At 42.0% G+C, this 27,197-nt stretch overlaps 1 protein-coding gene across 5 annotated transcripts in view; it reads right to left on the reverse strand.

Moving 5' to 3' along the window:
• LOC124828424 (ubiquitin C-terminal hydrolase 13-like) overlaps nt 1-27,197 on the reverse strand; it is a 33,577-nt gene that overhangs the window by 4,365 nt on the left and 2,015 nt on the right. For 2 of the 5 annotated variants that reach the window (XM_088097542.1, XM_047301710.2), the window contains exons 5-26: nt 26,287-26,552; nt 25,988-26,209; nt 25,782-25,890; nt 25,583-25,698; nt 24,931-25,029; nt 11,396-11,505; nt 9,615-9,689; nt 9,040-9,118; nt 8,775-8,921; nt 8,609-8,689; nt 8,378-8,497; nt 7,152-7,274; nt 6,507-6,584; nt 6,318-6,406; nt 6,135-6,243; nt 5,974-6,042; nt 5,706-5,819; nt 2,641-2,696; nt 2,259-2,436; nt 2,016-2,117; nt 1,855-1,926; nt 354-419 (exon numbers count right to left, since the gene is read on the reverse strand). In XM_088097542.1, coding sequence (XP_087953668.1) covers nt 354-419; nt 1,855-1,926; nt 2,016-2,117; nt 2,259-2,436; nt 2,641-2,696; nt 5,706-5,819; nt 5,974-6,042; nt 6,135-6,243; nt 6,318-6,406; nt 6,507-6,584; nt 7,152-7,274; nt 8,378-8,497; nt 8,609-8,689; nt 8,775-8,921; nt 9,040-9,118; nt 9,615-9,689; nt 11,396-11,505; nt 24,931-25,029; nt 25,583-25,698; nt 25,782-25,890; nt 25,988-26,209; nt 26,287-26,552 — 2,480 coding nt within the window. Of the gene's footprint in view, nt 1-353; nt 420-779; nt 1,466-1,854; nt 1,927-2,015; nt 2,118-2,258; nt 2,437-2,640; nt 2,697-5,705; nt 5,820-5,973; nt 6,043-6,134; nt 6,244-6,317; nt 6,407-6,506; nt 6,585-7,151; nt 7,275-8,377; nt 8,498-8,608; nt 8,690-8,774; nt 8,922-9,039; nt 9,119-9,614; nt 9,690-11,395; nt 11,506-24,930; nt 25,030-25,582; nt 25,699-25,781; nt 25,891-25,987; nt 26,210-26,286; nt 26,553-27,197 lie in introns of all 5 variants that reach the window. The other 3 variants (XR_015781735.1, XR_015781734.1, XM_088097543.1) reach the window with 3 other exon arrangements.

Below are 27,197 nucleotides of genomic sequence, written 5' to 3' on the forward strand. Positions count from 1 at the left end.
ACAAAACAAATTATATGCCAATAAATTTTCCTTATCCTGCATATAAATTGCTTCGAAATGGATATTTCAGTCAAACTTCATTCACATAAATATTGAGAAATATCAGTAATGTGAAATCTAATTTCAAAACAAAATGAGTGACAAGCCAGTAATTAATAGGATAATAGTATTATACAAATTTTGATAACAACTGTCAACAATAAGGCTATATTGCATTAGTGCAAATGAGTGATACAGATCAATTGATTTTTCCCCTCATCGCATTGAACGCCAATAAAATTAGTCAACTTAAGGAAATCATGCTTGTAAGACTAGCATTTGAACAAAGAAAACAAAAGTGTATGATTCAGCACCTTGTATATCTTGTGATAGAAAACTTCAAGCAATCTTAGTTGTGCATCAGGATGAGATAAATCCACCTATTTGTCAACATAATATTAATTCCATTACATTTCATGTAGCATAAAATACAAGAGGTCGACAAATACTTCAAACGAATGCTTCAAATAGACAAGAGGATAGTTAAATCCAGTCAATAACAACAATATGAACTAATCTAAAGGACAATGACAGCATTTTATTAGATAAAGGAAACACCCTTCTCGCACTATCAAACAGTCTCTCATCACAAAGACAATAAGGCTATCTTAGTTCAGTAAACAAGGTGTATCAAGTATACAAGGTGTATCAAAGATATTGTCTAACTTAGGAATTCAGTAAATTATTTTCAAATTAGATTCTGAGAATTTGAATGTTCTTATTTTCCATCAGAACCATACCTATTATACATAGACCAGAATTGTCCTCAATCTCAAGAGTCAAATTCTTTCTCAAACGATAAGTTCATTCCTCCCCAACAAGAATTATATTTGATAAACTGATTATTGCGGTTGTGGGTTGACAATCTTGCATGAAACCCAAACCTCCATGGTTGCTGGGTGTTCCTTCCATCTTTATTCCACCACTTCACCATACACAGGGATGACTTCCTCTTAGTCTTCAAGCCAATTTTCTAAGGTTGAGTTAGATTAATCCCACTTTGAAAGATGGTATTAGAGTCTATCATAGATCCCTTAAAAGGGTCACTTACCATGTTATCCATGTATCAAGCCAACTGGATGTGAGAGGTGTATTGGAAAGTCAAACATCACTAGAGATAATACCAAAATACAACATATAGGTGGGAACAATCATACATACCAGTTTTTTAGGGTTGATTAGGCTAAACCTACTGTGCATGATTACCCAAACGAAAATGTGTTTGCTCCTCTTCCCTGCAACCGAAAAGATTGTCTCCCCCTCGAAATAAAGATCTTCTTCAAAAATTGGACAATCCAGTGCATCAGTACATGTCCGTCTCAACCTTTTCTCCTAATCACTAGACCATCCCACTTTTGATTCTTGACCCCAAATGTCAACTTGTTGTTCCCTTAAGTATCCAACTTGTTACCAAGATTTTTGTCGCCTACATTGGAGATGTTCAGAAGTATGAACACCAAGAATTCAAATCGACCCAACCAATTTAAATACTTACAGTTGGGTAATTTGAGCATTTAGATCAAACTCAACATAAGTCAATCAAACTCAATGCTCATTAGGTTGAATACTGTTGTATTAAGAATAGTATGCTACACATATGTCAGTAATAGAATTTTTAATATTTTTTAAATTAAGTAAACTCTTATGAGTTTACAACTTGAATCTACAAATTGAGTTTTAGTTAACTATTAAGTTTGACAACCTTCACACTCATTATGAAATCAAAATAGTTGAACGGGGCATAATATATCTTTAAGTCACAGTAAAAAAAAGCAGCTTACACGATAATATATCAACTTTAATTATATTGTTTACCTTTGACTTAATATCATTCAGTACATCTTCCACTGTACTCTGTTTTGGTAATCTAACAGTAGAAAGGACCACCTGAGAAATTATAACTCTCATTAGATGTATAAATCTTAATATAACACAGTATATTGAAAAAGGAGAATAAAACCCCTAAAAATACTCACTTCATCTTTCTTAGCAACATGGAAAGCAATTTTAAGAGTTTTTATGCATTGCAATTCTGGCAGAGGGATATCCAATATTTCATAGTACAGTATATCAGAAATCTACAAAAAAAAAACAAAAACAAAAGAAAATAATTCATGATACCAGGAGCACAAGTAAAATAGACAGCCATTTGGAAGTCTTGCAAATTGCAAGGATTTTAAATTATTTTTATCTAGAATGATTTGGACTTGCAATAATACCTGATTGAGGTGAATCAGCATGTCAGACAAATTTTCAACTCCTTGATACTTTATAGGCTGTGCTTTAGGTTGTTGGGAGTAGCAGTTGTGAGACGTAAGTCTGATTTTAGAAGAATCACTCAAGCCAAGATGTTGAGCAACCTTCATAACAACATCATCGTATGTGTGAAGCTTTGACCTAGATGATCACAGAATGTATACGTATCATCAAATATAATTTAATTGCAAGAAAGGTCCACCAACAAAACTTGATCAGGGAAAAAGGGCACAATCAAATCAAGGTTGCATGGTAATTCGTGCAAACAATTTTTTTTAACTAGGACATGAAACTCAACATATTAATTAATATACAAAATTACGTGTATGTACAAATGAAACTTACAGCTCAAGACTGAATTCATCCACTTTGGGTTTCTCCAAAAATCGGAAGCGGACAACCTGAAAAATCAATGAATATTGTGTATTGAAAAGGAATTGAAACAATACACCACAGAAAACTAGTATCCAAAACCCAATATTATTTTTGCAATATTATTCCTCCATTTTTTCAATATTTTTTTAAGAAATCATATACACAAGTATCTTTCAAATTCACTTAAATATGCAGCAGAAATAATCTAACCATCTGCAACAAAAGATCACCCGGTCAATATCAAGATTACATAGGACAACAAAGTCAACCAATCTGTTCTGAACAATTATCAAAGATCCCCAAAATACGCCAATATATGATAGTGTATAATTCAAATACCACCATGTGGCAAAATTCTATAAAGAACTCAATAACCAGAGTCTGTCAAAGAAAGTATTGAATTATGAGGAATGCAAGCTTTCAAAATTATACTTTCTAACATCAGTGGTGGATTTATCACCAGCCGCCATAACATGGTGCTAGCAATGCAGAATTTCCATGGCTTTCCATTGTGGCTGCTTTGGAGATTGCAGAAAGATGCTGTTGAGAAGTCCTGGGGAAAATTATGCCCCAGTCCCACATTGCAGGCCCGCGCCTCTTTAGAAAGGAAGAAGTATTGGTTGGAGCAATCTAACCTAGACCTGAGGCAAAATCCTCTTTTTGAAACTATTGTGGGACCTGTGACCTGACCAACACAATAGATTTAAAAACGAAAACAAGTTGGGGGTATTTCTTCTGAGATCTCCATAGTTTTTTCTCCCACCCTCATACTACAAAAAAGGATTACTATACACTTGTAATAATATATCTGGACTATACTTCAGACTATGTAACTCTGGAACATTCAGATTACGTTCTGGATTAAGAATATGGTTTCAAATTTGGTAAACCGGAACCATATTCCAGGTTGTGTCAACCAAAATAGGATTATGTAATTCCAGATTACATGAATATATTTTGGATAATTATAGATTGCATAACCCAAAACTCAGATTACATATTCCAGAATATAGTTTTGAATTGATTATGAAGTGTTATGATAGGAACACATTGGCCTTTTGTTATATTATGAGGGTGAGACAAGTTATGACAATGTTAGGAAAAAAAACCCAAACCCAACCCAAAATTAAGAGAAAAAAGAACTAAGCTAACCTTCGTGAACCACCATAGACCAAAAAGCAAACCAGTTCAGCTACAGTAGCCAGTGCAGTCAACCACCAGTGACACTGCTACTGAATGCAACCTATTCCTCTACCGTATGCAACTTATTCTGCTCCAGCCTACGGCCTTTTCCATCACCATCACCCACTGCCGGACCACCACCTATCCCCCTTCTCACAGCACAACCCCTGGCCCAAACTACAAGGTTCTTGCTGTTTTTTTCTTCTTTCTCGTTTCTTATCCTTTTCTTCTCAATACTCCTTCTCTATAAAACTGAAACCCCTCAACATCTATAAGAAAGGCTGTTCAACTACGTTGGATATTTCTCTGAACTTATTGTTATTTAAATTTCTAAACTTGCTATTATTATTAATTGTTATCATTATTTTCCTTATTTTTGCATTGTAATTATAGTTCTGCATTTTCTATTCATCTGTTAGTATATATTGTATTTTTTTTGTTTGCTATGTTTTCCCCATAACCTGTAATGACTTAAATATATCTCGGAGAAGGATTAAATACAAGTCAAACTCAAAAAAAAAAAAAAAAAAACAGAGAAGTAAAGGGAAATTTTATTTCTTATGTATATATGTATCACAATACATCATGCCTATTTATAGTACTACTACAAAAGTTAACATCTCACTAACTATCTAACTAATATGCCACACTATTAAAATATCTACAATAGAATCAAGCTTCAATCATGAGTTAAATTTAATTTATGCATCATAAGCTAAAATCAACATTTTTAAAGAAGTTAAATGCGACAAATTTTTCAAGGTTTTATTTATGGGAAAAGTTCAATCATTTTACCTTCTAATTTTCTTTTCCTACATGTGTTTGTTGAAAAGTTTATCCAAACAGTGCAAATGCATTCAGCCACATTCTAGTTTTCAAGGAAAAAAAAGTTTCCTATTTTTTGTTTCAAATTACTGGCAAATTTTCCCTTTTAAACAAAGTTACTAAAATAGTAATGGTACATACGCTTTGGCTAATACTAAATAATAATAATAATAGGGGGAGCTTGATTCCTGCATAGCATTTCACTAATTTAAGGGCTACAAACCTAAGAGGCTGCACATAACAAGCCCAAGAGAAAAAACCCCATTATTTCTGGTAACAGGTTTTGGGCCCAAATGGAACTAATAACTACAACAACACAGAGCTTTGAACAAGATATGCAAGGATGGAAGAGGAAGGGAAAAGTGGAAGATGGCAGACATGTATACCATAGATTTTTCCTTGCTTCCTCTATATCTTTTACCTCCTTGAATGTTGCTTAGTTTTACAAAATTGGCTTAAAATTTTTTATATGAAATAAACTTATGTCATCAAGGCAAGGATGCAGCCAGACTACAATACTTTTATTCTCAGAATCAAGTATGTTGAGTATTGGAGTAAATGCTGTCAGATGGCATTGTTTAGCCTAATCCTAACAGGTAGCTATGGTTAACTGACTGCCAGACTGGCAGTGCTGAGTTATATACTATTGTACCCTAACTAAGATGGAAATCTAATAAAAACTCAGTCCCAGCAAGTCTTCACCCACTTTCCATTCAATTTTAAGATTTTCTATTCAATTCTAAAATCAGAAGAAATATATGCGCTTAGTTTTATCAATACCCGGCCTTCAAATACCCGACCAATGTTTCAATGTTGTGTTTATTACTTTTTAGATCAGCAGATTCAATACAAAAAACTTGACAAGAGGTGAATTTTCAAGCTATCTGTGCAAACTTGAAAAATGGATGAAGTTCGCAGCATTATACTTATCAAGCATAATTTTTGCAGTTAGAAGACAATATTTAAATTGAGGATTCAAAATTTCAGAATTTATAAAAAAGTTATAATTTTTATTTAAAATTTCAAACCTGTCGGTTATGCACATATTCTAAGAATGAATAAACGTTGTTGGGACAGCAAAGCTGCTCCCCACTTCCAGCTTTGGGGAATTTCTGGTAGCAAATAATATCACCATCCTCAAGCTGCCAAAAACAGATGGAAGCAGAAGTTGCAATAAAGTAGGTGCCCCAATACAATACAATTTAGGATGGAGATGATTGTTTGTAATAAACCACCAAGGCATATACTTAAAATTCACTCGAGTAAAAAATCTACAGTTAATCACATAATGTATACCTGATTGTCACGATAAGTCTTATTCCTGTCAACATGTTCACACATGACACGAGGTTCAAATTTAATTTCCTGGATGAGGGCAAAAGAAAGAAAACATACTTACTCTTCCTTTGGATTGCAATCACGAGAAATAATGATACATGAGATGCAGATCAGCTAACCTCAAATAGTTCAATTTCTTCATCAACAGCAAATCCTGCCATTCGTTTTAGTGTAGACAATATATCCAATGGCTTCCCACTACCTTTGACATAAAGACTCCCAACATACCTGAGAAAACAAGAAAAGGCATTAGAGTAACTAAATGTAGCCTCACTCTAAAATGTAATAGCAAGAGCAAGTACCGCAGCTTTTCCTGAGAGGGATCATAAACTTTAAAGAATAGCAACAAATCTTCTTTTGTCTTCACGGGAGGAGGACAAAACCCAAAACCCTAATTCATTATGCAGAAAATAAATAACAAATCCATGTCAATTAAAAGTCACTACCAGACAATCGAGAACTAAGGTAAAATCTAAAAGAAACAACAGTACCGGATTTATTCCAAATTCCAAAAATAATGTCAGCTCTGCATTATTTCCATTAATGGAAACTTCTGTCAACTCTCCAACCTATAAATGATCAGAAAAAAAATCATATTCTCGAGTTAGCAGTTCAAACAATGAAACTTCACTCCTATTCTCCATCCCACCTATTTTAGTTTTATTTTAGGTTAGCGTGTAACAAAAAAGTAAGCAATCAATATTTGCCTAAAGCAGCAGTAGTATACATTTCTTAGTTCAAATATTTTTTTTTTTGCAAATTGATATTGTCAAAATTCAAAGGGAGGACTACTAATCTGCCAGGCAGAGCAAATATGACACTGTAATTCAAAATCTGCCTCCATAAATATATATACTTGGGAACATATGAAAATAAGGGAACATCCAGAATATTTTTCTCTTCGTTTTTGTGTTTATGAACAGTGGACTTGTAATGAGTGCCGGCAGGAAAACAGTATTATGATTAGACAGGGCAGCCTGTGATGTTCAGCGAATATTTAGTAGGATCAAGAAATAAAAAATTTAAAAATAAAAACACATGGTTAAGGTTAAGGTATAATGTAATATAACATAATATAGACAGACATAAGTATACATTTTAGGGACACGGCATTGGAATTTGGGTGAAGAACTCACCAACCCAGTTTCCTCACTAGACGTCAATGGTCTATTTAGCCGGTATGTATAATTTTGCCGCCTTGCCCATAGCCAAAATCGTTGAAATGGGACAGGTATATGAAACTCTCTAGCAACTTCTTCCTGATAAAGACTTCATTGTCAGAAATATAAGAAGAAATTCAAGAATTAAGTTCTGTTTCAGCAGATATCAAATGAATTACAGATCAGTAAATATAAGTACACAGCCTGTAAAACAAAAATGACTATTTAAGCAGTAATGAATTATTGAAAAACACCTAAGATAAGCTTTTCACTCATTCAGCTTCAAATGGAAATCCTATTGGACCTCATTTTCCCACCTAACTCCAACCTTAATTCAATCATCTTTGCCAGGGTGACATGGAGTAGTGGGTGGTTCGACTGAGTCCTTACTCATACTTAACTTCAACTGATGGTGGCTGGGTGACAGGATTCAATTGGAGCTGATTAGGTTTTGATCTGGGCGAGTGCTTTTTGGTTGTTTTCACTGCAGCTGTGTTTCAGTGCTTTTGTTGTATTTGGAAGGTTAAAGATGATTCAGAAATTTAATAAAGACACGACAAGGAAAGTAAACGGACAAGGATTAGGTGTTTTATTAGAGTACAAAAACTCCAAAAAAAAAGCAGATGATGAAGGCAATAGGAAAGAATGCAAAGGGCCGCCAAATACCTATACAAGACAATACATAACAGAGAATGGCAATCACTTCATGGGAAAAACCCAAATGATAAACCAAAAACTAAATCTTATGTACAAGCAAACATTGGGGGCACAGAAAACCCCATTTGTATGCGGTCAACCAACTGCCACAATAGGTCTCTGGTAAGGTAGCCATCACCGAGACTAAAAGACACCAATGATCTAAAAGAAACACATCCTCAAAAAATAAATATACAACAGGCATAAGAGAAACCCTACCGAAAAGCTCAGCAAGAAAAATGAAGAAAACGACATAAAAGGAAGAAGAAATTTCATACTTCCATAGCCAAACACTGAGAAACTTGAATGAAGAAATGATTTTCCACTTCAGTAGTTTATATCTTATAAATTTATTCATATAACTCATAACGGAAAGATGAAACATTTTCCAATTGAAAAAAATTTGAAAGGAAAAAAATCTTGCAAAAATGAAATAGATGGAGCATTGAAGGCCAAACATGAATAATTTTTATGTGCAAATAAAATGATAAAATAATAGTTCATACCTTAACCAACATAAATGGCATTTGTTTTTTAATGCGAAAACTCCATACTTTATCATGATCAACTAGATCAAAGAATATGTCCTTTCCAATCTGTGTACACATATCTTCCTCACGTGCAATCTGGATCCAATAAATAGTATCATTGAACCAGTTCTTAGAACCCATGCATATCAGAGAAAGCATATAAAGATAAAACTAAACTTAGATGGGAGGGAAAGCTAGATTTGTAACCTTTATGACGGTGTATAAATGAGCCTCTGCCTTTTCCTTCCTCTTCTTCTCTTTTTCTTCTTGTTCTTTCTTTAATCTAGCCTAAAATATAATTTAAAAGTGAAAAAATTTTGCATCAGAGAAATATAACATAAGTAATATGACATCAATGAGTCAAACATCTTACTCTTAGGTGTTGGGCAATGTCCTTCTCATCCACGTTACAAATTATCTTATCCTTGTCACTGTCACGAATATAAACAAGCATATATGCATTTGAGTACTTTGTAAATTTGAAGGGAGAGTTGTTGAACCCAGGGTTGATATGAGGTAACTATAGAAAAGAAGAAAAATAACAAAAAAGAAATGTGACGACAATGTTAAAAGAAAAATGACAATCAGGATCCAAGAATAGATGATAAAGTGATCAAGGCAATAGTATTAAGTTTTACCTCTTCTTCACCACCATACTGTTCTTCTATTGCCCTCTTTGAATCTTCTTTTGTTACCCGTTCATCATCAAATTTAAACCTGAAACAAGCAAGTTATGTACGCTTTTAAATAAGAAATCAGTAAGAAATAATGAACAAAGAAGAAAGGGAATGACTACCATGCCTACAGGTATCACAACACAAACATATATATACCAACCATTTAGCTCAATGAAAACCAGCACAAAATGTTAAGCATGACAATATAAGGGCTTAAACTCTCATGCTAGTTATACCTAGTGTGATATGAACTTTTCATTAAACATGGTACAAAGCAATACTAATATACAATGGACAAAGGAAAACTAAAAAAAGTTAGCAATTCTTAAGGACCCAACAAATCATCTTCAGGATCATCCATTAATAGCTCTAAAACACAAAAAGAAACTAGGAAAAAAGCCTCCTTTCGTTCGCACACGAATCCTGAAATACTGAATCGGTGAAGCTAGTGAAAAGGTAACACTTTTGTGCTTATTAGTTAAAACATAAAATATAAAAGTATATTGTCTCAAACCAAAAAGAACTCAATTACTCACCACTGATCTGATAGAGTTGGCCTAATATAAGCATAATAGTGTCCTCCATGAACCCCACCACTGTGAACCAAAACACTGAAAACAAAAATGATGATGCAGACAAGACCCATAAGTATATGATTAAATAAATGAAAAATCACAGTTAATAAAGATATAGGGCAGTGCCATCAATCCAATTCTAAATCCATAATTAAATTGTCCTATCGATTTTCGTCATAAAAAAAATAACTCATTAAGATGAACAGAAAAAGTTGGAAAGAGCTGAGGACAAATAGTCATGCATAACAAAAAAGATGTATACATACAAAATGAAGAGAACAAAAAAAATTAAAAGAAGCTATAATCCTTGAGATAAATCTCCTTGTAAAGACCATGTATTTAGCACAAAGCAAATCACCATTGTACCACATGTTGACAAATATAATCCAATTTTTATCTTCAAAAGATAGACAAATGAATTTCAATTAGTCCATGACCATCTTACCGTGTATAGAGGTACACTCTGCTCTCACAATGAATTCCATTTTCTTACCATATTAATGAGTGAGTGCATCCATCACATATATAGCCAGCAGTTAACCTCAAAATACTATAAATAGATTCCAGAGGAAAATAACTAAATATTCTAAAATTTAAGGTGCATAAGATTGTAATAATACAATCTTGTTAGTCTACAAGTAACTTGACTTAACATGGCCAGCCAAATGTATAACCATTAACAAGTCAAAATTGTAAACCCTATACAGCTTCTTACCTCAAAATTAAGACAGTTTCAGTTGGATCAAGCAGCATCAAAACATACTTAACCTTTTAACTCATTATGTTGTGGACCCAACAATCACCAACCAATTTATTTAATACAATTACAAGATCAAAGAAATACAGAAAAGCGATGCCAATTACAAATATATAACGATAACTGTACAGCTACAGTATATAATATTTTACTACATTAAAGACTTCTTGTGAACAGTGATAGCTTACAATGGATTCTAAAAAAAACAATAATTGAGAAAACCTCAGTCTACAGATGTAGCACAGTGTCCTTTAATTCAAATTTCCCATCTTCTCTAAGACTCTTAAAGTGGAATTGTTGCTAAATGCAGACTGTTAAGTATTTTCAACCATAAGTCACCACTGTGCTACATGGCTAATTCCTAATCACTTGATTTATTATGTCCATATGGCAAATAAGGTCAGTGCAAAGATATGGGATTTAGGGTGTGTTTGAGTAAATGTCTTAATTAAGTTCTTACTGAATAAATTATTATCATAATGCAGTTGTAAAACTTGTTTTCATAATTGAGGAGAAAATGGAGTTAAAATGTTATTGTATAAGTTGTTTTCATAAGTTTTTTGAACATCATCTACTATTTTCATAAGTTGCCCTGGACTTGCACAATTGTTATGTCATGAGAAAAGCCCTGTCAATAAGTTCTTTCAAATTCACCCATAGTGATTCTATTTTTCACTTTCACGGTATAGGAGTGACTAAAATTCAAACAGCGTTCAGTGTAAAAAAGTTGCACTTCACTTTGAAGCTTCCCACATTTTTACCATACCAATTAAATTGAAGTGATTTTTATTCCAAATTCTGCACCTTGCAGTTTTCCACCATTCAGACAAGTGTAGCCTTACTGCCTTAGTTTCCCAAAGGACCAAAACAGACATTAACCATAAAAAGAAAATTTAAAAAAAAAAGCCAACACTGAAGTACATGGAATATGTCATTGAACAGAACTTCAGCCAATTAAAATTTGAAGATGTGGAAATACCAATACCTGTGAAGAGTATAAAGGTTGCGAATGCTTCTATTTGCTTTCGGAGATAGATACTTGCCATTGTCCCTATCAAGATCTAGTTGCAGGGGGAACTCATAGTAGTCATTGATCTGTTGGAGATCAAGTTGATGGTCACTCTTAAAGGTGCATTTGAATAAAAAGAAAACTTAGAAGTACAATAAAATCTTGGGTGTACGGGATCACCATACATGGTATACAAGGGAAAAAACTTTAACAATTTACAAATGAACATCAACATCCAAGACTACATCAATTACATATTTTCCTTCAAGTAGATGATACTTAATTGGTAATTACATCATCATAGTATGTACACAACAGAGGTAACCCAAAAGATTATTATTGACTAAGTGGGTAAGAAAAAACATTCTATCCTACTCTTACCTAACCCAGCTCTCCCACCAAACAGATCATTTATAAACTAATGGGAAGGATGGGATAAGGTCACTAACTTTTTAGCTCACCAAGCAATACTACATTGAAATAGGAAAGATAGTTTATTCACTTCTATCCCCTTCTCCTCACCACCAAAATCGTCATGATGCCAAAGAAAGGAGAATTTAATTTTAACCTTTTCCATAAAATGGGAAGAGGGGAATTAAAAAAAATATGATCAAGGAGAGGGAAAAAAACGATGGGGGAGAGGCTTCCTCCTTGGAGAGACGCTTTGAAGAAGAAATGGAGACTCATTGAACCGTGAAAACATAAAAGTCTCTAATGCCATAGGATTTACATATACTTTTTCTACCTAAGCTAGGACATCATTGATGCTTGTTTTTGGATTAAAACTGAAATAGAGAAATAGTTGTTTGGATGGATAGAAATAAGGAAAAAAATGGAGAAAAAAATTAATTTCTTTATTTGGATGAGTCAAGAGAGGGTAAAATAATAAATAATGAAATATGTTCTTACTAATTAAAAAATTAAACGTAATCCCAAAACTTAAACTTTTTATTCCATTAATCTCTTTAAATGCAACCAATTAGTATTTTTATTTTTAAATTTCATAAATTTTTTTTTTTTAAGAAAATAAAATGTACAATTGAAAAGGGAAAATTTCTAGTGGGGCGCTAAAAATAAATTTTACTCCTTCCTAATTATCCTCTGAAGCAAATGGTGGAAATTTAATATTTCCATCTCATCAAATAAACAAGGTGATAGATCCTTTAAGTGTTTTATGAATTCCAAAATTATAAAATTTGGGTTGGCATTAACTCTACATTTATCTCTTGGATACCTTAAAATATGAGCCTGTTAGAAATAAAAAAAAAAATCAGAGTCATCAATTTTGTCACTTATTGGCATATAAAAAAAATTCTATTGGTCTTGTAAGGTGATAGGGACATTATTTTTAAGATATGGACTTTTTCTATGCATGTGGATTGAACTTTTATGTTAATTTGGGAGATTGATGATATTATGTACAGAGACAATACATATCTGATACCGTAAAATGTTTATTCATTCAAAAAATAAATAGGATTCTTTAGATGTAAGATACATGAATATTTATGTATAAAAATTATAACAACTACAACGAGAAAACTTTATCCTACTTAAGTGTGAACAAATATTAAACATAATAAAAATCCCAGCTAAGAACATACTCCTTAGGCATGATAGAAATAAAAAATATAAACCATTATCAACATAAATTAGTTCCTGTACCAGAGAGTGTCGGGCGCCGTACGAGGGGCGCCGAAGTGCCAGGCGCCGTACGAACGACGCCCGAAGTATCGAGACGCCCGCAATGCCGGGCGCCGTACGAGGGGCGCCGAAGTGCCAGGCGCCGTACTTACGACAATGCCTGTACGCAATCGTAAAAGGCACGCCGGAGGCTCATGCGTTGAAGAGCCGGACGCCCGAAGTATCGAGACGCCCGCAATGCCGGGCGCCGTACGAGGGGCGCCGAAGTGCCAGGCGCCGTACTTACGACAATGCCTGTGCGCAATCGTAAAAGGCACGCCGGAGGCTCATGCGCCGAAGAGCCGGCCCAAGATTGAACCTAGACCCGGTATAAACTCTCCTAACCTTCATGTAGCAGGGAGGAACACCTACCAACCGGGCCGAACCTCTTTATAAGAAAAACTTTGAAGAACTCACAAGGAATCCTACCATCACAGAGCAGCCCGGCACAACAGCCACTGCGTCAAATCTTGTCTGTTAGGCGACCTAAAGTCCTACGTTCACTACGTGCACTAGGACTTGGGGGGCTTGTGTATCTGCAAGGGCCGAACGCCGTACGGAAGGACCCATGCGGGCGGACGCCCAAGCTAATTGGGCGGATCTCCATGCGGACGAGGCGGACGCCCATATCACATGGGCGGATCCCGCATGGGCGGATCTTCGCGGACACGACCAAGCAAAACCGGACGCCGTACGGAGGAGCCCACATGGGCGGATCCCACATGGGCGGATCCCGCATGGGCGGATCTTCGCGGACACGGCCAAGCGAAACTGGACGCAGTACCAAAGAGCCCGCATGGGCGGACCCACATGGGCGGATCTCCGTGTGCGCGAGGCAGACGCCCATTTCACATGGGCGGACGTCCACGCCCGCCAAAACACTAATCAACATGACTTAAGGAAAAGTAGCCTGGTTTAAAGGTAAGTAGAAATTAGAAGCTATCGGGCCGTTTTGGGCCGTGATTAACTTTTCACTAATCCCAAGCCCATAGCGAAAACTATAAATACAGGTCCACGGTGAGTGGTAGATAGGTTACATTGAATGCACATTTATTGCTACTACTAAAAATAGCCACTGCTCTGAACTGACTTTGGCATCGGAGAATCTTTTGTAGGTCTCCACCCCTCCGGATCAAGAGGAGAGCCAGAGCGCCAGGAGAGGATCGGCCAAGGAGACAAGATTATAGGAGGACTTGGAAGACTTGGAACCCCACAGCCCTACACATCCGAAACATTTGGCGCCCACCGTGGGGCCGTGTGATTTCAAAAACTCAATGGTGACCACAAGAAACCAGGGCACAGACGATCCCGTGGAGATGATCCGCGCATTGCAGCAGAAGATGGAAGAGATGCAACAGCGTCACGAGGACGAATTGGCCGCCGTAAAAGCCGACTGCGAAGCCCGGATAGCCGAGGAGGTCGGGCGGGTAGATGGAGGGAAGCAAAGGAAGGGGAAGGAAAAGACGGGAGCGGAAGACAGTCCGCCCGCCGATACCGAGTATGATAAAACCTGGAGGCCTACCGGGTCCGAGGCGGAAGGAAGCAAGGCCAAATCGGTGCATGCGGAGAGCGCTGCCGAGGACGGACGAATGATAGTGAAGTCGGAACCGACGTCTACCTTGTTACTCCCGTTCACTCAAAACATCATGGATGTCCAAATTTCGGAGCAATTCATGGCTCCGCAATTCAAAATGTATAACGGAACAACGGACCCCGCCTCCCATATCCAGACGTTCTCGAACGCGATGGCGTTCCGAACAGGCAATGACGCCATCTGGTGCAGAGCATTCTCGCTCTCGTTGGAGGACGAGGCATTGGAGTGGTTCAACACCCTCCCCCCTAATTCGATAGAAAATTTTGCCGGATTGAAACAGCTGTTCGTCAAACAATTTGCGGCCAGCAGCACCCAAGACCTGACCGTATTCGAACTAATGACCCTCAAGCAGGAGAAGGACGAGACCTTGCGGACGTTCATGGACAGGTATCAGAAGACCGTCCGGCGAGTGAAAAGCCTGACGCCGGAGCTCGCCCTTCACTACATCCTGCCGGCTCTTAAGCCGGGGCCGTTCAAAGATAGTGTCTGCAGGCGAGCACCCAAAACAATGGAGGAGTTGAGGGAAAGAGCAGCTGATGAAATAAGGGTGGAGGAGATGAAGCTCTCCTATAAAAAAGAAAATCAAGAAGCCAGGGGAGAGAGGACGGACGGTAATAAGCCCGCCAACTCTACGGGAAAAACGTTCGGCCTTAGGCCCCGGGAGCAGAAGAAAGGACCTCGCTTCCAACAATATACGCCCTTGAACGCCTCAAGGGAGAAAATTCTCCGAGAGGCCCTAAGTGCAGAACTGATAGTGGAGCATGAGGGACTCCCAACTTTGAAGGGCGCTGACCGGAGCAAACATTGCTCCTACCACAAAAACATGGGTCACAGCACTGAAGAATGCCGGACCCTCAAGGACAAAATAGAAGAACTCGTCCGGGCGGGAAAACTTAAGAAGTACGTCCGAGACGAGCGCCCGTCGCAGTCAACCGAACGGCTCGCCCAGAGACCGGCCTACCGAAAGGATAAGCCGCGGGATCCCCGAGCGGAACGACCCCGCTCCCAAAGGCGCCCGAGCCGAAGTCGAAGCCGCAGCCGGGAACGCCCCTTGAGAGGACACATTAACACCATTTCCGGGGGATTCGCGGGAGGAGGATCATCTTCTTCCGCCCGTAAACGCCACGTTCGGGCCCTCCAATCCGTCCATCTGGTTGACAAGCCGCGTCGCTCCATGCCGCCCATTACCTTCTCGGACGAGGACTTTCACGCCCCTGATCCCGACCAGGACGACCCAATGGTCATAACGGCGGAGATAGCACGGTATGGGATAAGCAAAGTTCTGGTTGACCAAGGAAGTTCGGTCAACATCCTTTATTGGAAGACCTTCCTGCAAATGGATATCTCCGAAGATCTCATTGTCCCCTACGATGGGCAGATAGTAGGGTTTGCAGGAGAAAGAGTTGACACAAGGGGATATGTGGAGTTGAGGACGAGGTTGGGTACCGGACGATCTAGCGAGGAGAAGAGGGTCCGGTATCTGCTGGTAGAGGCGAGCACCTCGTATAACGTGCTGCTCGGAAGGCCGTGCTTAAACGCTTTTGGAGCGATCGTCTCTACCCCCCACCTCACAATGAAATACCCCTCCGAGAAGGGAACTATTTGTACAGTCCGGGCGGACCAGAAGACGGCGCGAGAATGTTACGCGGCAGGGTTGAAGTTGCACGTCCGTCCCGGAAAAAGACGGGCGGCCGGCTCGGAGGTGGCCATGGCCGACCTTGATCCTAGGACGAATACCGAGGACCGGTTGGAACCTATGGGAGAAACCCAACCTATCCTGATAGGAAAGGAACCTGCCCAAACCACTCTCATCGCCAGGGAGCTGAACCCGAAATGGAAAAGGAGTTGAGAGCACTCTTGTGGAGGAACCGTGATCTATTTGCGTGGACGGCAGCGGATATGCCAGGTATTCATCCGGCGGTGATGTGCCACAAGCTCTCGCTTTTCCAGAATGCACGACCTATAGCCCAGAAAAAACGAAGAATGGGCGAGGAGAAGCGCAAGGCGGTCGAAGAGGAGGTAGAGAAGTTGAAGAGAGCCGGATTCGTCCGGGCTGTCACCTACACCACATGGCTAGCTAACGTGGTCATGGTGAAGAAGGCTAGCGGGAAGTGGCGCATGTGTACCGACTACACGGATCTGAACAAGGCCTGCCCAAAGGATTCGCATCCCCTACCCAGCATAGACGCCCTGGTGGACGGCGCCTCCGGACACCGAGTGCTGAGTTTCCTGGATGCATATTCCGGGTATAATCAGATACCCATGTACGGACCAGACATCGAGAAGACAGCATTCATCACAGAGAAGGCTAACTTCTGCTATGAGGTTATGCCGTTCGGTCTGAAGAATGCGGGGGCGACATACCAGCGCCTAATGGATCGAATCTTCCGGGACCAGATAGGCCGGTGCATGGACGTATATGTGGACGACATGGTGGTCCGATCGGCAGATGGAGCGGGACACATCCAAGACCTTGAGGAGGTTTTTCGCCAAGTAAGGAAATTCGGCATGCGCTTAAACCCCGCAAAGTGCACGTTCGGGGTAGCCGCCGGAAAGTTCTTGGGTTTTATGCTGACATCAAGGGGGATTGAGGCTAACCCAGACAAGTGTGACGCGGTACTGAAAATGCAGAGTCCGGCCACCCTAAGGAAGTCCAGAGATTGGTCGGCGCCTCACTGCCTTGTCCCGATTTATCCCCAAGCTAGCAGAGCGGATGAGGCCGGTCCTGCGTAAGCTGAAGAAAGGGGCCGGCCCGTCATGGGACGACGATGCGAGCGAGCGTTCCAAGACGTCAAAGCCATCCTAAGTAACCCACCGGTCATGAACCGCCCGGTTCCGGATGGGGATTTGCATATCTTCTTGGGAGTATCTGAAACGGCCGTCAGCGCCGTATTGATGCAAGACGGCCTCAAGCGAGATTAATTTACTTCGTGAGTCGAACGCTCCTAGATGCAGAAACCCGGTATCAGCGGGTAGAGAAGGTGGCCTTGGCTTTATTGCACGCATCCCGAAGGCTTCGCCCTTACTTTCAAAGTTATCAAGTGATAGTCCGGACGGACTTCCCAATCTCCAAAATCCTCAGAAAGCCGGACCTAGCTGGACGGATGGTGGCATGGGCAGTAGAGCTCTCAGAGTTCGGCTTGCGCTATGAACCAAGGGGATCGGTTAAAGGCCAACATTTGGCAGATTTCGCGGCCGAATTACCCCCATCCGGCCTAGAAGACTGGAATCTGTACGTGGACGGAGCATCCGGGCGTTCGATAAGCGGGGCCGGCATCGTTCTTGAGGCCCCAACGGATTCTTACTGGAGCATTCCTTGATATTCAAATTCAAAGTATCCAACAACCAGGCCGAGTATGAGGCCCTCATAGCCGGCCTCGAGTTGGCAAAAGACATGGGGGCGCGGAGGATAACCTGCCGGACGGACTCTGAGTTGGTGGTAGGCCAAATGAACGGCAACTTCCAAGTCAGAGAGGAGCGCCTTTTACGATACTACCAACGAGCGGCGGAACTCGCAAGGGCGTTCGACAAGGTTGACATACAGCACATTCCCAGAGAGCAAAACACGAGGGCGGACGTACTGTCTAAACTCAGTTCGGGAAAGGAAAAGGGACAGTTGACTACTGTCGTGCGGCAGGTTCTACTTCAGCCTTCGGTGGAATGCTCGGCGGTATCCGATGGAGGGCAGGACTGGCGTGCAGAAATCAGGGAGATCATGACCCGCCAGGACGAGGGGCGGACGGTAGGTCCGGGCGAAGCCAAGAAAATCGCCCGTTACCTTATTGTGGGGGATGACTTATACCGAAGAGGATTCTCCTCCCCCCTCCTTAAGTGCTTGGGGAACGAAGAGGCATGCTATGTCATGGACGAGCTACACAACGGCGTTTGTGGTTTCCACACAGGCTGGAGAACGTTAAAAGCCCGGTTACTGAGAGCCGGATATTATTGGCCTACCATGGAGGCGGACACAAAAACGTTCGTCCAGCGCTGCGTTCGCTGTCAGGAACATTCCAACAACACCCATCTTCCGCCACATGCCTTACGTTCAATATCCTCCCCATGGCCATTCGCCCAATGGGGAATGGACATCGTAGGACCATTCCCAGTAGGGCAAGCGCAGAGGAAGTTCCTCTTGGTGGCGGTGGATTATTTCACCAAGTGGGTAGAGGCCGAGCCCTTGGCAACCATCACGGCCGCCCAGGTCCAGAAATTCTGTTGGAAGTTGATATGTCGCTTCGGCCTCCCCCGATCCATCATCACAGACAACGGCCGGCAGTTTATAGATAAAAAACTCGCCGAATTCTTCAAAGGATTGGGAATCAAGCACATTACCAGCTCCGTGGAGCATCCCCAGACGAACGGTCAAGCCGAAGCAATGAACAAGACCATAGTTTCGGAACTCAAGCGGCGTTTGGGAGAAAGGAAGGGAGCGTGGGTGGACGAACTGCCCGAGGTCCTATGGGCCTATAGATGCACACCTCACGGAACCACAGGCGAAACCCCTTTCAACTTAACTTATGGTACCGATGCTATGTTGCCGGTTGAGCTGGGCGAACCATCCTTGAGGCGAGAAGTCGAGGACCTGAACCTCAACGACCAAGAGTTGAGAATCGAGTTGGACTCCCTGGACGAACGGCGCGATCGAGCGGCGCTGAGGGCCGAAGCATGCAAGCGCATGGTCGAAAGAAAATATAACTCCAAGGTCCGGCCAAGAAGCTTCCAGGAGGGGGACCTAGTATGGAGAAAGGCGGGAGACGCCCGCCGAAACCCAACTCATGGAAAGCTGGCCGCCAAGTGGGAAGGGCCGTTCCGAGTAATGGAGGCCCTGGGAAACGGAGCGTATAGGCTGGAGCGCATGGACGGACGTCCCATCCCTAACACTTGGAACGCCACGCATCTAAAGTTTTATTTCAGTTAACTTCCACGGCTTGATGTAATGTACCCCCATGGTTAATGAATCAAGTTCTATTTTCTCCTGTGAAACTCACTTTGTTTTGTAGACATCTAATTCAGAACGAGCGTTCCAAAGAGAACGACTCTCAGCTTGGTTGGGCGACGAAGCGAAGAGACGTCCGCCCTACCAAACTCCAAGCTGGCGAACGAGCGTTCCAAAGAGAACGACTCTCAGCTTGGTTGGGCGACGAAGCGAAGAGACGTCCGCCCTACCAAACTCCAAGCTGGCGAACGAGCGTTCCAAAGAGAACGACTCTCAGCTTGGTTGGGCGACGAAGTGAAGAAACGTCCGCCCTACCAAACTCCAAGCTGCGAACGAGCGTTCCAAAGAGAACGACTCTCAGCTTGGTTGGGCGACGAAGCGAAGAAACGTCCGCCCTGCCAAACTCCAAGCTGGCGAACGAGCGTTCCAAAGAGAACGACTCTCAGCTTGGTTGGGCGACGAAGGGAAGACACGTCCGCCCTACCAAACTCCAAGCTGCGAACGAGCGTTCCAAGAGAACGACTCTCAGCTTGGTTGGGCGACGAAGTGAAGAACGTCCGCCCTACCAAACTCCAAGCTGGCGAACGAGCGTTCCAAAGAGAACGACTCTCAGCTTGGTTGGGCGACGAAGTGAAGAGACGTCCGCCCTACCAAACTCCAAGCTTGGTTGGGGGCGGGCCACGAAGCGAGAGTTAAACATCTAAAAGCTAAACGTTGACATCCGCCCGGGAAAAGGGGGCGTCATCCCACCCGGCCGGGCCGGTACTAAAGCAAGTTCTTTAAGGAATAAAAGGCGCACAAAATATACGAAACAGGAAAAAGCAACTGTGTATTAATCAATGACGCTAAAACGCGCCAATTTACAAAAGGACCGCCCGGCCAACTTCTGGACAATCCGAGATGTTGGGCGGATGGTCACGACATACACCAAAAAATTTAAACAAAAAGAATTCTAAACGTTTTTCCCGGACGCCTCTACAGTTGGCCCGTCGTCTTCAACCACATTCAAATCCATAAGGACGCCGTCGAAAACGTCCTTCTCTATATCCACGCCCAAAGAAAACGGATCCTGGATGCCCGCCAGCAGAGTTACCTGACGAAGGGCTTTGTTGAACCCTTCCTCATGCTCAAACATAATGGTCGACTCCAACTCGGCAACCTGCTCCTTGGCCTTGGTAACTTCAAGAGTGAGCTCCTCGTTGGTCTTAGCATGATCCGTTTCGACCTCTTTTAGGCGGGCTACCTCCGCCCTCAGCTGACGACCTTCCTCCGCCAAGCGCTCCTGCTCGGCCTGGGCGGTTGCCAAACTTTTGGCGGCCTCCGTCTTGGCCTCCTCAAGATCGGCTTCTAACTGTTCGATCTTCTTATCGTATTCATCCTGGTTAAGGACCATCTGCTCCAAGGTCAACTGAAGGGAGGCTGCATTCTTCTTCTCCTTGTCGAGCTCGGCCCGGACCTCCGCCACACCGGGGCGGTCAGCAAACTTTCTTAAGTACCAGGCCAGAGCGGATGTCCGGGTAGACATCTCTAGCATGGCGTTGGTTAGCTCCAGCTCGGACAAGGGTTCAATAAGCGCCCGCTGAGAGGAGCTCATATGGAATTTTGCCCGGTCGCTCATGCTGAACTCCGGGCTGAAAACACCGCCAGGAATGGGGACGGCCAATACCCTCTCCCGCTCTTTCTCTTTGCCCTTGTCCTTACGGGCTTTCTTCGAAGCTGACCGAGACGAAGAGCCCTCCTTGTCTTGACGTCCCTCAGCAGTAGGATCTTTTCTCTTTCGAGTAGGATCCGCGGAAGTCATGGCCGCCCCAGACGTTGGACCTACTTGGACGGCCACCATCTCCGGGTGATGCTCCCGGATTCTAATCTTCACGCCTGGACCCCCGGCCTTACCAGTGGGGGGGACCAGTCCAGTCGGAGCGCCGGCAGGAGGAGGGCGCGGCACAGTGGGAGCACCGGTTGGCCGGGCCGTCGACGAGCTGGCGCCGGACTTCTTCCTGACGGTCAGGAAATTGGATTTGCGGGGGCCCGGAGTCGTCATTAGTTCTGCAAAAAACAAAGAAATTCAGAAAAATTAACGTCAGTGCGAAAAACGAGCACACCTAATGTGACAAGACCATACCGAACGCCTTTGGTCCACAATCCTCAAGACTAAGGCATTCAACCAGGTGGCGGGCGGAGATCCGGCGAGGGAGGGTGTTAATGGTGCGCACGGCCTCTCGGTCGGGTGCTGTCAAATCCCCGACTGAAGTCGCCCGTATTCGTCGAGGGTCCCTCGTCCAATAGAATGGGAACAGCGGCCTCCCTTCACCATCGGAAAATTCACGGAGGCCGTCCTTGTCAACGATTATTTTAAAATAATGTTGCTTGAAATTTTTAAAGGAATCGGAGAAGGGGCGGAATAGGGTCCTGTCCCGCACCGAGTTAAAGGATACCCAACCGCCAGAAGAAGAAGGGCGGACTTCGAAATAGTGAAAGAAAACTGGGATGGTGGGAGTGACACCCACTGCTGAACACATCGCCACAAACGCCTGTACAGCCGCCCACGAATTGGGATGCAGCTGCGTCGGAGCCACATTAGCTTCCCGAAGAACGGCCGTTTGAAAATTAGTAAAAGGCACCCGGACGAAAAGATGGGTGAAGAAGGTCACGTACATGAAGAAGAAATCATAAGGACTAGACCGCCCATCATGAAAGACCCTTTCGTTCAACAAAGTCACCCCGGCACGAATTAACCTCGAATCCTCCATATCCCGTACGATATGGGTATGGCGGATCCGCCATTCCAAATCCTTGCTGTAAGCATAGCAGGAAGCATATCGGCTGGGAACGACGGGAGCCAACTCCGATATCACCGTCCCTTCACCATCCGGCTCGAAGGGTGACCCGACTATACGAATACCGCCTTTGAGCAAGAACAGAGGCACACCATTAAATATCCGGTCGTTCATCGAGACCGGTGACCCAGGGTCCCCTCCGGAAGACCCAACCGCCTCCTCCAAAAAACGAGAAGAAGCCGAACTTAGAGAATCGCCGCTGTCGCCCTGCGCCGACCCCTCCCGGACTCCGCCCGACGACCCAGAACCTGACTCAATGGACATAGATGCCATTTATTACCTGAGGGAAAAAGAATCTCGAACTCCTGAGTAAAGAAGATAAGTGAGAATGACCCCGTTTAAACACACTATTTATAGGGAAAAATTAGTAACCGTCAGATGCATCTCGGCCGTTTAGATTAGGTACAACCAACGCTCCAGATTTGGCGACGCTTCAGCTCCATTCAATAGGGACGCGCCACGTGTTTTCCCGCCTAAAATTCGAATTCAAAAAGCCCACTGGATAAAGCCCAATTACGGGTTCCCGACCCCCACGCGCCATATTCGAAATCCTACGTTCACTACGTGTACTAGGACTTGGGGGGCTTGTGTACCAGAGAGTGTCGGGCGCCGTACGAGGGGCGCCGAAGTGCCAGGCGCCGTACGAACGACGCCCGAAGTATCGAGACGCCCGCAATGCCGGGCGCCGTACGAGGGGCGCCGAAGTGCCAGGCGCCGTACTTACGACAATGCCTGTACGCAATCGTAAAAGGCACGCCGGAGGCTCATGCGTTGAAGAGCCGGACGCCCGAAGTATCGAGACGCCCGCAATGCCGGGCGCCGTACGAGGGGCGCCGAAGTGCCAGGCGCCGTACTTACGACAATGCCTGTGCGCAATCGTAAAAGGCACGCCGGAGGCTCATGCGCCGAAGAGCCGGCCCAAGATTGAACCTAGACCCGGTATAAACTCTCCTAACCTTCATGTAGCAGGGAGGAACACCTACCAACCGGGCCGAACCTCTTTATAAGAAAAACTTTGAAGAACTCACAAGGAATCCTACCATCACAGAGCAGCCCGGCACAACAGCCACTGCGTCAAATCTTGTCTGTTAGGCGACCTAAAGTCCTACGTTCACTACGTGCACTAGGACTTGGGGGGCTTGTGTATCTGCAAGGGCCGAACGCCGTACGGAAGGACCCATGCGGGCGGACGCCCAAGCTAATTGGGCGGATCTCCATGCGGACGAGGCGGACGCCCATATCACATGGGCGGATCCCGCATGGGCGGATCTTCGCGGACACGACCAAGCAAAACCGGACGCCGTACGGAGGAGCCCACATGGGCGGATCCCACATGGGCGGATCCCGCATGGGCGGATCTTCGCGGACACGGCCAAGCGAAACTGGACGCAGTACCAAAGAGCCCGCATGGGCGGACCCACATGGGCGGATCTCCGTGCGCGCGAGGCAGACGCCCATTTCACATGGGCGGACGTCCACGCCCGCCAAAACACTAATCAACATGACTTAAGGAAAAGTAGCCTGGTTTAAAGGTAAGTAGAAATTAGAAGCTATCGGGCCGTTTTGGGCCGTGATTAACTTTTCACTAATCCCAAGCCCATAGCGAAAACTATAAATACAGGTCCACGGTGAGTGGTAGATAGGTTACATTGAATGCACATTTATTGCTACTACTAAAAATAGCCACTGCTCTGAACTGACTTTGGCATCGGAGAATCTTTTGTAGGTCTCCACCCCTCCGGATCAAGAGGAGAGCCAGAGCGCCAGGAGAGGATCGGCCAAGGAGACAAGATTATAGGAGGACTTGGAAGACTTGGAACCCCACAGCCCTACACATCCGAAACAGTTCCTATTGTCTGGGAATTAAGTCTATCAAGACTTAATCAAGTTTTAACTATTTTGGAAATTTGGATATTTTTAATTGAGTCCCTGTTAAAAATTTATTTTCTATTGAGTGCTCAAAATATTTTTTATTTTCATCCAACAACCCTGCAGTTTGATTTTGCTGTCAACGAACGAGGATCACCTGGTAATTACTTCCATCTTCCCATCTCCAACTCGCTCAACTTGCACCTTTTCTCTCCAATCTCCTCCAACTAGTCAATCAACTTGTTTATGAACAAAATTTTTTAATAGGGACTCAAATTAAAATACTCAAATTTATTTGGTACTTAAAACTTAATTAAGCTTAGTATCAAAATAATTTCTTTTATTGAGATCATGCATAAAGAGAACAATGTATTGAGGGGCAATGTCTCTATGTTTCTATATAACACATGATTTTAAATCTCCCTCGAAGCTATGACAGGTAAAAATTACATTGAAACATACAAATACATCAAAAAAATGAAAAGAATTCGTTCTAATTCTATTCAATGCAGACAAGTAAAAAATTACATTGAAACATACAAATATATAAAAAAAACCGAAAGAATTCAATATGATTCTATTTATTGCTGACCTTTACCATGGAATCTCGCATAAAATCATATTCAAACCGTTTTAGTTGCAGCTGAAGAACAGGAGGAAAATCAACGAACAAAACACCCTTCCTAGCCTCCTGGATGATTGAACGTAACAATAATGAAGAAAAATACCAAACTTAACAATATAAAAGAAATAGCTTTACAACAAAGCACAGGAAAGAAAAAATAATTCCGCAGGTTCCTTCCATTATGCCATCATGAAAAGCTTAGATGTACAGAGTATCACCTCCGTAAAAGTCAAGCCAAACCGTACAAGTAAAAGTTGGAAAAGATTTCTATTGCTCTCCATATCTTCGCTAAGTGTATCTTTCACTCACAACACAAGTAGAATTTAAATGTATCCTTACGTGATGTTATCCACGGCCTTTTTTATTTATTTAATATATTAAAGAACCCCAGAAGTTTCTTTCAAAATAAATACTTTTCATTTGCATTTCCTTGTTAACAAAACAAATATATTTTATATTTCTGCAAAGCAAAACTTCAAGAAAATAAAGGAAAAAGTTAAACAAAAAAGTTGAGGCTCATACAAAAAATAAGAATCAACCAACGAGATCTAAACAAAAAACAAGGTAAGAAATTCAGTTTGACAACCAAAATAAAAAAGCACTTGTATTTAGATTTTACCTGTAAACCATGCCACTCAGCATGATACTTGTTATCACCTTCAAGCTGTTCTACTTCAACATATTTGTCAAAAGAATCATATACGTTCTTACATCCTTTGACATCAAGCTGAAGATCTGGGATAAAAAAAAAGTTATAATTCCATAAGATATAAGAACATGGATTTATGCAATAAACAGCAAGCTCATAAATTGTATACCATAGAATGATTCTTCTCTCATTGATTTGTAGTCAACATTGATGCAATCAATATAGTTCATGTGGTGGCCTTCAAACAGCTTCTGTATGGTGCCTTCAACAACAGTTCCCTGAACCAGAAACAAATCTGAATACAATTCTCTCCTTAACAAGAGAAATACAAATTCAAATATTGCTGCAAGTAGTTGCCAAGAAAAAATAGATTACCTTCATTTTGTTTTCTAACTTTTCACAAAGAACTCTATTAAGTTCTTGGACATCATGCTGCAAGAATGAATCATGTGTATCCCATCCGAATGACTTGGTTAACTCTTTTGTAGATACACTAGTGTAATTATGCTGCAACTTGTAGAATAAGCTCTGCAATGCTAGTGGAATGCTCCTTGATGGCATGTCATGATGCTCAGTTGTAGGCATGTGGTACAAAGCCTGTTAATAATAATAATAATAATAATAGTTCATGTAAGATGCTTAGTTTTGTATGAATAAACAGTTTACTGACTAACCTTTCTAAAGTAAGGAATGTGATACAGTGTCTGAAGAAGTGAATTCATGTAACAAGTAGCTCCTTGGTTTTTAAGTCCAACATAACCAGTTTCCTTTTTTGAGTCATGTGACCAGTAATCAAGAACCTTACGAATAGCAACATCAGCTTCAACTATGCATGTATCATTAACACAATAACCTCGACTAGGATCACATAATTCAGCAAGAGGCATGAAATTAGTGAAACCCCAGTCACTCTCACGGGCATTAAATAGATGCTGTGATTCTGCCATATGAAAAAAAAAATCAATCTTTTCCTTCAATAAAAGAGAAATACATCACAGAAGAGATAAGGTATCACTCAAAATCAAAGATAAGAAAATAGCTTAAAAACAACCATTCAAACAGCCATCAGACAAGAAAACTACATTAAAGAAACAAGCAGAACATCAATGACTAAACATAAGCATGAGGAGAGACTATTGGGAAAGACATTATAACTGCAAACAGATTGGAACCAATTCAACTTGGAAAACCTGCTCAACAGAAGAAGAAAGCTGTAGTCTTTAAAGGGACCACTGAGGCAACATGTCAAGCCACTGTGAGATCTTAACACAGAATCCTCATAACTAGGACTAGACATCTCGGGTGAAGTTTGCAAGATTGCACATTTGTGCATGACCTGACATCAGTACTCTAGTTTTAAAATATATAATATAACAATTTGAAAAATATCAATTATTAATTGATATTATGACTAATAAACTTCAAAATGATTAATAACATGAGAACGGAACACTTGCAACACACGGGTATAAAATCTAGCTTGTAATAAACCATGGAATATCATTCAAATTCTCAACAGAAACAACCCCAATTTATATCCTATCAGAATTGAGGTCTCAACTATAACTTGATCTTGGAATATTTA

Source organism: Vigna umbellata, chromosome 8 (genome assembly GCF_029865625.1).
Source record: "Vigna umbellata cultivar VRB3 chromosome 8, Vumbellata_1.0, whole genome shotgun sequence".
Classification (NCBI taxonomy): Eukaryota; Viridiplantae; Streptophyta; class Magnoliopsida; order Fabales; family Fabaceae; genus Vigna; species Vigna umbellata.